The 12,481-nt window shown below is 39.9% G+C and overlaps 1 protein-coding gene across 1 annotated transcript in view; it reads right to left on the bottom strand.

The window, feature by feature from the left end:
* The window catches only part of LOC140201760 (V-type proton ATPase subunit B, brain isoform), a 44,542-nt gene extending 38,246 nt beyond the window's left edge, over window positions 1-6,296 (bottom strand). Inside the window, exons 1-4 of the mRNA XM_072266386.1 lie at window positions 6,146-6,296; window positions 4,342-4,397; window positions 1,518-1,616; window positions 654-747 (exon numbers count right to left, since the gene is read on the bottom strand). Coding sequence (XP_072122487.1) covers window positions 654-747; window positions 1,518-1,616; window positions 4,342-4,397; window positions 6,146-6,275 — 379 coding nt within the window. The 5' untranslated portion in view covers window positions 6,276-6,296. The remainder of the gene's footprint in view (window positions 1-653; window positions 748-1,517; window positions 1,617-4,341; window positions 4,398-6,145) is intronic.
* Between the last annotated feature and the right edge of the window lie 6,185 nt (window positions 6,297-12,481).

Raw genomic sequence — 12,481 nt, 5'->3', positions numbered from 1 at the left:
TCTGTAGTATGCTATGACTCAATACACACCAGCCCAACACAAAAGCTTCTCCTCAGTCTGTACAGATAGCTGGATTCACTTTGCTAGATGCAGGTCAGAATTTGAGAAAGCTTTTGATCTTAACACTGCGACCAAAATGCTAAATGTTCTATATTCACAACCTGCACATAGTCACCGTAAGGTAACAAACTCATTCAAATTCACAGTAAACAGTTTCTACTTTTGTTTTTTTTTTTAAATGAGGAAACAAGCTAATGACAAAAAAAAGCAGCTGAAATTATATATACCTAACATTTTAAGAGAATAAGTTGTTTTTCACATTCCAAATAAAAGATACTGACAGACTGCTTGTAACCAGAATTTGTGGATGATTTTTTGACATCAAGTGTCCGAGCTTCATTTCAGTAACTGTCTAGACTAACTGGTAGCCTGAATTGGGGACGGTTCATAACCGTACATGCAGAGATAGAGAACAGAAGGCTGAATGCACCATAAATACCAATAAATCTTTCCCAAGATCATATCTGTACAGATATTTACTTCCAACTTTGATTAAAAGCAATGACAACTTACACATACAGACTCGTGCCAAAAATCAACATATTAATGACGTTCCACTTTTGGGACTAAAATTTCTATAAAGTAACACTTACCAAGCATATCTTCAGACACTGGGGTACGCAGGATATCGCCAGTAAATTCACAACTTGTTTTCTTCGCATCAATACCAGAAGTACCTTCAAACACCTTTTAAAAGGAATAGAAAGGAGAATGTACTGGTATCGGTATGTCTCAAATTTCACTGACTCACTGGATATGATTTTTTGCCAGTGAAAAATATTACCGATTTGCATTATATTACCTTGAACAAAGAAAAATCAAGTGTATGATACAACTGACATCACCAGGAGCACAGATTTTAATACAATTATGCAGGAGGGAAAAAAAACCCTCAGCTATTTCAATATCAAAATAGATCGAGAGAATAGACAAACACTTTTACCTGAGGCAGAAAGGGCTAATATGAAGTGGCATAATTTTAAAATGATTGGACGCAAGTATAGGGCAAGTCTTTTTTTTAAAAAAAGCACAGAAGGTGTTGACTGCGTGGAATGTCCTGCCAGGGGTGGTGGTGGAGGCAAATACATTAGTGGTATTTAAGCAAATCTTAGATAGGCAAATGTTGGGAAAAAAGGAGGGTGATGTAGGAGCCAAAGAGCCTGTAACTATGCTATCATACTCTATGTATACAGATGTTTGGCAGAAAGAGAGAAAACCATGTAAGAAGAATTATTGTTTAGAGATCAGTAGCAGAAATTAAACTACAAAGACAATGTTAGTCAGTCAACTTTGGAGGAAAATTCTTTTCCCCCTTTTTAGAACCGAAAGCCTAAACTTCTTTCAAAAGCTGAACAAGTTTGTGCACATGCTCACTGTTATATTCCCAAATATTAATCTGGTGTCTTGAATGCTACCCTTCAAATTGGTTATAGAGGAACTCAACGAATTGTCTTTACCTGAACTACTGCTTTCGAACCACTGACTTCCAGTACCTGCCCACTGCGCTTGGTACCATCTGGAAGTGTGAGATGCACAATCTCAGCATACCTGGGAAACTGAAGGAAAATTAAATTACAAACAGCCTTCCAACAATCCTTTACATGGAACAGTTTTACATAACTGTTTTCCTTCTAGTCAGAGGGCACAGACTCAGAATAGAACAGAGATGAGGAGGAAGTTCCTCAGTATATTTAATACAGAGATTAATAGGTTCTTGATTAGTGAGGGCATCAAAGGGCTATGGGGAGAAGGAAAGGGAGTGGTGTTGTAAAGGGAAATATATCAGTCACATGCAAATGGTGGGGCAGACTCATTAGGTCAAATGGCTTAATTCTGCTGCTATATGCCTTATATACAACCTCATCCAGTATTATAGTATCAAAGAAATCTCACCAAATGATTCCTTCTAATAAGACAAACATTGTCAATTTAACATGAATATGCAAATTCCTAATATGGCAAAGTGGGACTCAAGCACACAAGATTATTAATCAAGTCCTCTAAATGATTACTTTTGCAACTAAACTACTGCACTCACACTGTTGAATCAGCAAAGGAGCTCATTTTGACCCTCAAAAGAGCATTCGTATTTGACTTTACAGTATACCATAACTTTCCTATTGCAAACCTGCAAATTAGTTATTTTCAAGTACAGATTAATTACCTTTAACAAGTTCTTGCACACTACAGTTCAACCATCCACTCAGACTACAGATTAAATATTAAAAACATCTTTATAACATGAATTTCCTCACACTGACCAACCTATTTGCTAACTATTAAATTCTGAATCTCACTTTTGGGCCTCTTCTTAATCTTCTGTGTTCAAAGTCAACCAATCCCCATTTTTTTTTAAAACGCTAACAGAACTAATGATCTTCATAACATATATCAGCTTTCTTCAAGTATTCAACATTCTCGGAAGCTATCTACAATCCTATTTTCTTCCCAGCACACCTGTATCCCCCTCCCCTCCCCACACACATGGCAGCTGTAGTAATGACTGAGTTAAATTAACTTAACCCCCCCACTCCCACAACCTCCTGATGCATCGTGTTTCTCTGCTTACCACATTACCAGTCACTAACCTCATCCAGTATTAAAGTAACTTGAAATTTTACCAAATGTCTACCCAGCTTTGGTTTCTGCTGTACAGTCATGATGTGGCACAGAAACAGGTACCACCGTACGCATGTCAACCTTTTTGCACATCTACACTAACCCCATTTTCCCACGAGGTCCATATCCTTCAATGCCTTGACTATACAAGTTCCTGCTTAAACATTTCTCAAATGTAATAATTGTAACTGATTCCACTAATTCCTCTGGCAGCAAATTTCAGCCATCAATTATTCTGTGTAAAAGCTGAGCCCATCGCCAGGGAGCATCATCACAGGAAAGCAGCATTCATCATCAAGGACCCCCACCACTCAGGCCATGTTCACTACCAGCTACTGCCATCGGGAAGCAGATACAGGAGTCTCAGGACCCGCACCACCAGGCTCAGGAAAAGAGCTTCAACCTTCAGGCTCTTGAACCAACCCAACACTGAATGGACTCTATGTACTCATTTTCAAGGATTCTTCATCTCATATTCTCAATATGCATTGCTTGCTTTTTGTTTACTGTGAATGCCCACAAGAAAATGAATCCTAGGGTTGTATATGGTGACATAAATGTACTTTGATAATACATTTACTCTGAACTTTGAACAAATCTCCTTTAAAGCTCCTTCTCCTCACCTTAAATCAATGTCATTATGATAGAATAGATAATCAACATATTTTTCCCCCCAACTATACCTCTCAATTTCATGTGCGTCTATTAGGTCACCCATCAGTCTGTCTTGCTCCAGAGAAAGCAATCCAAGTTTGTGCCACTTCGCCTTATAGGTACTACTTTCTACTCCAGGCAACATCCTGGTGAATCTCTTCTGCACCCTCTAGAGCCTGATCACATCCTTCCTATAGTGTGGCAGGTAGAACTACACACAATTTACCAAGTGTGCTTAATCAGTTTTTTGTAAAGTTTCAATATAACATCCCAACTTTTATATTTTATACAGTGAGACAATATATGGAGAAATGGACATGGAACTTTTGACATCTTCATACCTTTCTTGACCATTCTGGCAGTACGTCTAAAATGGAAAGGTTGCTGACATTTAGTTGGAAGTAAAAGAACAGATTAGCTGCAGAAGTCAAATGTGGCTCTTCACCTCACCACTGATGAGTTTGTATTATGCAATCTCACATGGAAAACGCAAGCAAACATTGGAATCAACAGAACACAGAGTTTGTAAAAGCAGCTGTTGAGATGGGCAGGTGGAAAGAGAAAGGATTTGAAGTAAAAAAAATGTTTTAATTAGGATACAAAGTTGAATAAACATAGATCAACTAACAGTGAGACAGCACTTCAAGTTTCAGAAAACAATGTTATTGAAAAGGCATATTTTATCCATCAGATCATCTCTTAATTATGAAAACAGACATAGCAGTTAGACAGCTTCTGGTGTTTGAAGAGGACAAAGATTGAGAGTTCTCGGGCAAAAATTAATTCTAAAAGATTTTAGGCAAAGATCAAAATAAAATGCAGTAACACCCAGATCTTAATTAGTGATTAAAGTATACCATTAGAGCAGAACATGCTGACAGAGATTTAAGAACAGGACATGGATGGGATTAGGGCCATTACTCACGTGAGGGATAAAAGACAGGATAAGATAAACATCTCCATTGAAATGTCTATGTAAATCTACAGAGAGAACATTAAACTCAGTACCTTTACTTGATCCAGGATTACAAGCGGCCCATTAACACCAGAAACCGTTTTATAAGCTGCAAAGTGGAAAACTTGATTAGTTCTTCTGTTAAATATTACAAGATCCAGAATTTAGTTGTGGGGTGACAAAGTACATTTGCGCAATTTTGATACCATTTCTGCAATCTAAAATTATCACAGGAAGGATTAAAAGAATCACAAAACCTTTGTAACAGATTGTTTACAAACTGTGCATGCAATGCTGCACCATCACATTATTTTACGGTTGCTACAGTGTATATAGATAGGTCATCAAGATTCAGAATTTTTTTTTAATTTGGTGACTTGCATCAGAATTTGTTTAGAACATTAGCGTGATGTCAATGCAAGTGCAACAAAGACAACTGACTGTCAGTAATCATTTAATAACATGGAAAAGAATACAAACTTGTGGGCTCCACATTGGCTTGAAATTCTGGCTTCACTCCACTTTGACTGCATTAAATACAAAAGTCAACTTGACAGAAAAGCTGTGATCAAACTGCAGCACACACTGTTGTGGATGTTGACAGGTTCTTGATTAGTCAAGGTGTCAAATACGGGGAGAAAGCAGGAGAATGGGATTGAGAAGTATGATAAGTCAACCATTCATTCATTCATCAGGCAGATCAGCCTCAATGGGCCAAATGGCCTAAGTCTTCTATGTCTTATGGTCACACAAAAATGTTTCCTGTTTAGTCAGTATTTTTTTTTGAAACATTTGGGTAAACAGCTCTAATTATTTACGTTAAGATTCCTTGTCATAATTCACAGGTTCCATCATTAATTATCTCAATCAGCAATATTAAATTGCTTTTATATATTTCTTTTACACTGTTCATTTGGAAAAATATTAAAATTATTGATATTTGCTTTGGCGTGACGGAAGTGCAGCAACATGAACAACCGATTGTACAACAGATGCCTTCTTTTTGAAAAGATACAGCAAGGTATGATAAATCCGTTTAGTACAACTTGATTCTATTGCTAGTGGTTGAAGAAAACACTGCAACAATTCAGAATTAAGATGCTGAATGAACAGAAGTCAGAGACATGGAGGGCAAATTATATTGGGACAATTCCCACATGAATGATTATCCCTATCATGTTCTAGCAAAGCGAAATTTCTGTTTCAATATTATATTCATGCAAATTTATATTGGCTTTGCTTCTGACAAAGATAGGATGGCAAGTACAACACACATGCAGACCAGAGTCTGTTCATTTCACTCTGGCCTTTATGAAATATATGGTATATTTTTTTCGAAAATCACCCCAACTTTTATTCATTTTGATGATTAAACGGATGTTCACACGTGACAATATGTGACATTTGGCAAGTAGAAGCCCACACCCATATCCACCTCTGTAATAATCTGGCTTGCCCACCTCCCAGACTCTACCAAAACTCAACATAGTATAAAACACACAAAAAGACAACGGCCAACAAGGTTAACTCCTGACTCTATCATAGATGCTGCCTGGTCTGCTGAATATTTCCAACATTTCCAGTTGCCTTTTGCTGCAGTGAGTGGGTGCTCGTTTCCTGAAGGCACTGCAGAGGATGCAAGGGACTACGTGCCTGGGGGAACCATCGCCTCCCCTATCCGCCTATTGCTTAGCGGACACTGCAAGATGAAGGGATTTATTCTGGGAGTAACGGAAAGCTGTCCGATGCAGATCCATACAGTTGCTCCAAAGCGGATTCCCCTTCAACAGTCCCTGACTGGAAACGCCAAGTGCCTACCCGCTGTCAATCCCTCCCCCTCCACACTGTGCAACTCACTCAGCCTTGGCTGCGACATGTAGTCCCGGCTGACAGCCCGAGCGTGCTCCCGGGAGGCCAACGACGACCCCTGGGCCATTACGTCGCCCATGGCTCCATTCACCATCCGACCGACCGCTTTCAACGCCATTTTGTCCCTTGCCCCAAGAACCGCACACCGCGCATGCTCCCTTGTCTTACGTCCTCCCGGGCCCCCACGCGAACCTGCCTCGACAACAAAGCCGAGAGCGCAAGCGCAAATGCGGGGCACGCCTGCAGTGGCAGGCGCGCATGTGCAATCTGCTATCCCAGGTGCTGAAAGTTTACCCAGACCACATCGGTCTAGCCAGAGATTAATGCAGATATAGGCAGGGACTGATGCCCCTTAGGAAACCGTACCGACAGTAGTTGTCTTAGATTTCTTCACTCTGGAGCACAGCATTTTATTGTAGACAGTGTACCTGGAACTAAGATTCCGAAACCATTGCAATGAATGATTTTTTAAAATCTCAAATGTTAACCCTATTTCCCTTTCCACAGATGGTTACTGATCTGAGTGCCTCATGCATTTTCTGTTTTTATTTCAGATTACTAACATCTTTTTTAATTTTCATAGAATTATGAAATGAAAAATAATTTGATATATTTGATTCAGTAATGTCTTCAAGAAAGAGAATCTGTCACGTTACCCAATCTTTCCATCTGTGACCTGAAACACAAAGCTGTCATGAATTCTTAACTGCCATCCGAAATGGCTTTGCGCAGATTGGGAGTACGATAAATACTGCCCTCAACAGCCTTTCTTGAGAAAATTTAGTTAAGGTGAAAAGATGCCTGAGCTAGCCTTTACTAAGCACAATGTGATGAAGATGGGTTGTAATCCAAACATTTAAAACAACATGATTGTTTTCACAAAAAATTACACTGCTCTTTTTTCTAAATTCCATTTAACCTGCTCTGAAGTATATATTTTACATATAATGATAGGCCATTTGGTTGTTCGAATTCAATTTATTTCAACTTTTAACTAGCACCAACAATCTTATATACAAGTAAAGCAGTTTTTTGTTACAGTTCTATGCTTTTGTCATTTATTATTCACACTGAGAATGAGAAGAGATTAATTTCATAGTTCAGACTTATTTGATTGTTTATCAACTTCTTTTAAAATTCATTTGAAATATGATACAAGATAAAATAAAGATTAAAGATTAAATCTAGCTTTATTTGACATGTGTGTGCATAGTACATGAAAACATTGAAACATGCAGTTAAATCCCTTTTTTTGCTTCTAATGATTACGTTGGAGGACAGCCACGAGTGTTGACATGTTTCTTGTGCCAATACCCACAACTTACCATACTCCCTGTGTATCTTCGGAATATGGTGGGATGGCCAAGTGTTAAGGCGTTCGTCCAGTGATATGAAGGTCACTAGTTCGAGTCATGGCTGAGGCAGCGTGTTGTGTCCTTGAGTAAGGCACTTAACCACACATTGCTCTACGATGACACTGGTGCCAAGCTGTATGGGTCCTAGTGCCCTTCCTTTGGACAACATCGGTGGCGTGGAGAGGGGAGACTTGCAGCATGGGCAACTGCTGGTCTTCCATACAACCTTGCCCAGGCCTGCACCCTGGAAACCTTCCAAGGCGCAAATCCATGGTCTCATGAAACTAACAGATGCCTATATATGGTGGGGTGGGGGGACTGAATCATCTGGAGGAAACTCAGGTATTCACCAGGAGAACAAACAGAAGCAGGAATCAAAATCCAACAGGTGATCCTTGACTCTGTAAAGTAGCGTTCCCAAATTATGTTGAGAAATCCCCTTTTGAAGGGTATTACTAGAGATTCATAAGGTTTTAATGCTATCACAAAGTAAGTTAGAAGGTTCATAAAAATGAAATAAAAACATAAAACATACGAAATAGAAGCAGGATTATGCCACTCAGTCCCTTGAATCTGCTTTCCCATTTAGCAAGACCAAAGTTAATCCTTTCCGTCAGTTACCATTTCCCATTATCTCTTGATTATATTAATATCCAGAACAGTAATCTATCTATCTCTATGCACACGATATCAAAAGACAATTTGGAAAACTTTGCATTAGAACCAATTTTTAATAATATTTTTATTAGTTTCTACAATAAAAAAATAAAGAAGTTTGTACAGAATGAAAAAAAGGTATTGAATATACAGATCATAACAGTTAAAAACATCACCCATGGTCAAATCATATATAGTTAGTTACCACCCCACCCTCCCATTGTCTAACTCCAAGCCAACCTTGCAATATATAGAAAAGTTAATCAGAACTTTTATCTCCACAGAGCTGTGTTTATAAAAAAGAAGGTATATTGCCTACTATGTAGGCTATAATATGTTTACACATCAAAAACTGTCAATTTTAACCAAAAGAAGCTGGAAGTAAGGGATTTATAGACAGAAGGAACAAAAGGGGTATGGACCTCTAATCTAAGTGGGAATTATTCAAGAAAAGGTCCCCACACCCTTTGGAACTTTATGTCCGAATTAAGAAGTAAATAATGAATCTTTTCAAGGTCTAAGCAGGACATAATGTCTCTGAGCCATTGAGCATGAGTGGGTGGGGCAGCATCTCTCCACCTAAGAAGGACTGTGCGTTTGGCCAAAAGAGAGTGTACAACGTTTAGTCGGACTCAGGTGCATGTCAACCTCTCCCGAGGTGCCGAAAAGAGCAATCAAAGGATTAGGTTCCAAATGGTAATTAAGTATATGGGATAAAGTTAGAAAGACATCTCTCCAGTACTTCTCCAAGCCAGGGCAAGACCAATACATATGAATAAGGGAAGCCTCACACCCTTTACACTTGTCACAACAGGGACTAATATCTGGATGGATACGCGATAATTTAGTTTTAGACATATGAGCCCAGGACCAATTTTTGAAGTTACTGAAAAACAAAAACAAAATGGCAACTCCGCAAAAAGATTACAATTAATGAGTAATCAAATATTTGCTCTTACAATATTTCTGGACCAACTGCATTAAAGAAATAAGTGGCCATGAGATGGCAGCAACAACTGTGGTTGCCTATACTTATGCTGTTAAAGAAAATTATAATGTGGATTTATACAAAGAGCATACTTGTTTAACTATAATACAAGATTTTAGCAATGTTGCAGTCAGTAATGTTATTCATTTGCAAACATTCCACTTCTGTCATTTTTCATATTTAATGCATATCTACATTGCTGTGTAACAGCAGTGGAAACATTTTTGAAATTGTTCATTAATGTTGTCATGTTGCAACACATAATTATGGACGTCACATAATTATACCTCATGGAGCACTATCTCTTCACGCTTTCCAGTTTACAAATTTCTTTCTCTAGAATCAGAATCAGGTTTATTATCACCAGCATGTGACGTGAAATTTGTTAAATTGGTAGCAGAAGTTTAATGCAATACATAATATAGAAGAAAAAATAAGGAAATAATAATAATAAATAAATCTTATTCTGTATACTTTATACAGTAAATATATATTAAATAGATTAAAAATCATGCAAAAAACAGAAATAAAATATTTTTTAAAATTGAGGTAGTGTCCAAGGGTTCAATGCCCACTTCGGAATCGGAAGGCAGAGGGGAAGAAGCTGTTCCTGAATCGCTGAGTGTGTGCCTTCAGACATCTGTACCTCCTACCTGATGGTAACAGTGAGAAAAGGGCATACCCTGGGTGCTGGAGGTCCTTAATAATGGACACTGCCTTTCTGAGACACCATTCCTTGAAGATGTCCTGGGTACTTTGTAGGCTGGTACCTAAGATGGAGCTGACTAGATTTACAACCCTCTGCAGCTTCTTTGGGTCCTGTGCAGTAGCGCACCACCACCACGCGCCCCCCCCCCGCATGCCAGACAGTGATGCAGCCTGTCAGAATGCTCTCCATGGTACATCTGTAGGTTTTTGAGTGTATTTGTTAACATACCAAATCTTTTCAAACTCCTCATGAAGTATAGCCGCTGTCTTGCCTTCTTTATAACTGCATCGAAATGTTGGGACCAGGTTAGATCCTCAGAGATCTTGACACCCAGAAACTTGAAACTGCTCACTCTCTCCACTTCTGATCCCTCTGTGAGGATTGGTATGTGTTCCTTCATCGTATCCTTCCTGAAGTCCACAATCAGCTCTTTCATCTTACTGACGTTGAGTGCCAGGTTGTTGCTGCTGCACCACTCCACTAGTTGGCATATCTCACTCCTCTACGCCCTCTCGTCACCACCTAAGATTCTACCAACAATGGTTGCATTGGCAGCAATTTTATAAATGGTATTTGAGCTATACCTAGCCATGCAGTCATGGGTATATAGAGAATAGAGGAGTGGGCTAAGTACTCACCCCTAAGGTGCAGCAGTGTTGATCATCAGCGAGGAGGAGATATTATCACCAACCACACAGATTGTGGTCTTCCAGTTAGGAAGTTGAACATAGAACATAGAATAGTACAGCACAGTACAGGCCCTTCGGCCCACAATGTTGTGCCCACCCTCAAACCCTGCCTCCCATATAACCCCCCCACTTTAAATTCCTCCATATACCTGTCCAGTGGTCTCTTAAACCTCACTAGTGTATCTGCCTCCACCACTGACTCAGGCAGTGCATTCCACGCACCAACTACTCTCTGAGTAGAAAACCTTCCTCTAATATCCCCCTTGAACTTCCCACCCGTTACCTTAAAGCCATGTCCTCTTGTATTGAGCAGTGGTGCCCTGAGGAAGAGGCACTGGCAATCCACTCTATTTATTCCTCTTAATATCTTGTACACCTCTATCATGTCTATCATGAAGTTCCAAATGCAGAGGGAGATACAGAGGCCCAGGTTCTGCAACTTCTCAATCAGTACTGTGGGAATGATGGTATTAAATTCTGAGCAACAGTCGATGAACAGCAACCTGACGTAGGTGTGTGTGTTGCCCAGATGTTCTAAAACTGTGTGGAGAGCCATTGGGATTGCATTTGCCATCAACCTATTGTGGTGATAGGCAAATTGCAGTGGGTTCAGGACCTTACTGAGGAGGAGTTCAGTCTAGTCATGACCAACCTTTCAAAGCATTTCATCACTGTCAATGTGAGTGCTACCGGGTGATAGTCATTAAGGCAGCCCACATTATTCTTCTTAGGCACTGGTATAATTGTTGCCTTTTTGAAGCAAGTGGGAACTTCCGCCCGTAGCAGTGAGAGGTTGAAAATGTCCTTGAGTACTCCTGCCAGTTGGTTGGCACAGGTTTACAGAGCCTTACCAGGTACTCCATCGGGACCTTCTGCCTTGCTAGGGTTCACCCTCTTTGAAGACAACCTAACATCGGCCTCTGAGACAGAGATCACAGGGTCATCAGGTGCAGCAGGGATCTTCACAGCTGTAGTTATATTCTCCCTTTCAAAGTAGGCATGGAAGGCATTGAGTTCATCTGGGTTTCACTTTGTAAGAAGTAATGTCTTTCAAACCCTGCCAGAGTTGTCATGGCCCTTTGGCCCACAAAGCTGTGCCGAACATGTCACTACCTTAGAACTACCTACCTCCAACCTCATTTGAAATTGTCTCATCACCCTTGAAATAGACCTCCGCAGATTACACCTGGTTTTCTGCTACAGGCTTGGGTTGCCAGACTTGAATGCCACAGATCTAGCCTTCAGCTTTTGGTCTGGGAATGTACAGTAAGTCTTTGTAGACACTCACTCATCCACACAGGTTCAATGAAGTCGGTAACAACTGCAGCATACTCATCCAGGTTAGAAGATGAACCCCTAAATACAGTCCAGTCCATCGATTCAAGCCAATCCTGTAGGTGTTCCTGTGCTTCCCTTGACCACACCTTCTTGATCCTCACTACAGGTGCTGCAGTCCTCAGTCTCTGCCTCTGTTCAGGAGGTAGAAGTACAGCCAGGTGATCAGCCTTCCTGAAGTGAGGGTGTGGAATAGCACAGTAGGCATTCTTGATGTGCTACCAGGTTTGGATATGGCCCAAGTGTGGAGTGAGGGACACTGAAGCAGGTCGATAGTTCACAAACTTTATTGTGAACAGTGTTAAAGGGAAAATAAACAATAAATGCTAGGCCAAATAGGGCCGTTAACTAAAACTCTCAAATAGGAAATGAAGCCTACACTGCGGCTGAAAAGAACAGCTAAGAATAAAATGAATACTGCTAGTCTTCAGAGTCAGTTGACTCGACAGTCCAATTTCTCAGGCAAGGCGGAATGCAAGCAGGCAGCAAAGTGTTGCTGTGTCCAAGTCTCAACAAATACTGCAATGGATTGAATAGAGTTAAATACTATCACAATGAAATAATAATTAGCTGACATGTGCAAATTCACAA

This window comes from Mobula birostris, chromosome 8 (genome assembly GCF_030028105.1).
Source record: "Mobula birostris isolate sMobBir1 chromosome 8, sMobBir1.hap1, whole genome shotgun sequence".
Classification (NCBI taxonomy): domain Eukaryota; kingdom Metazoa; phylum Chordata; class Chondrichthyes; order Myliobatiformes; family Myliobatidae; genus Mobula; species Mobula birostris.
The sequence above is the reverse complement of the archived record's forward strand: the minus strand, read 5'-3'. Positions and strand labels throughout refer to the sequence as shown.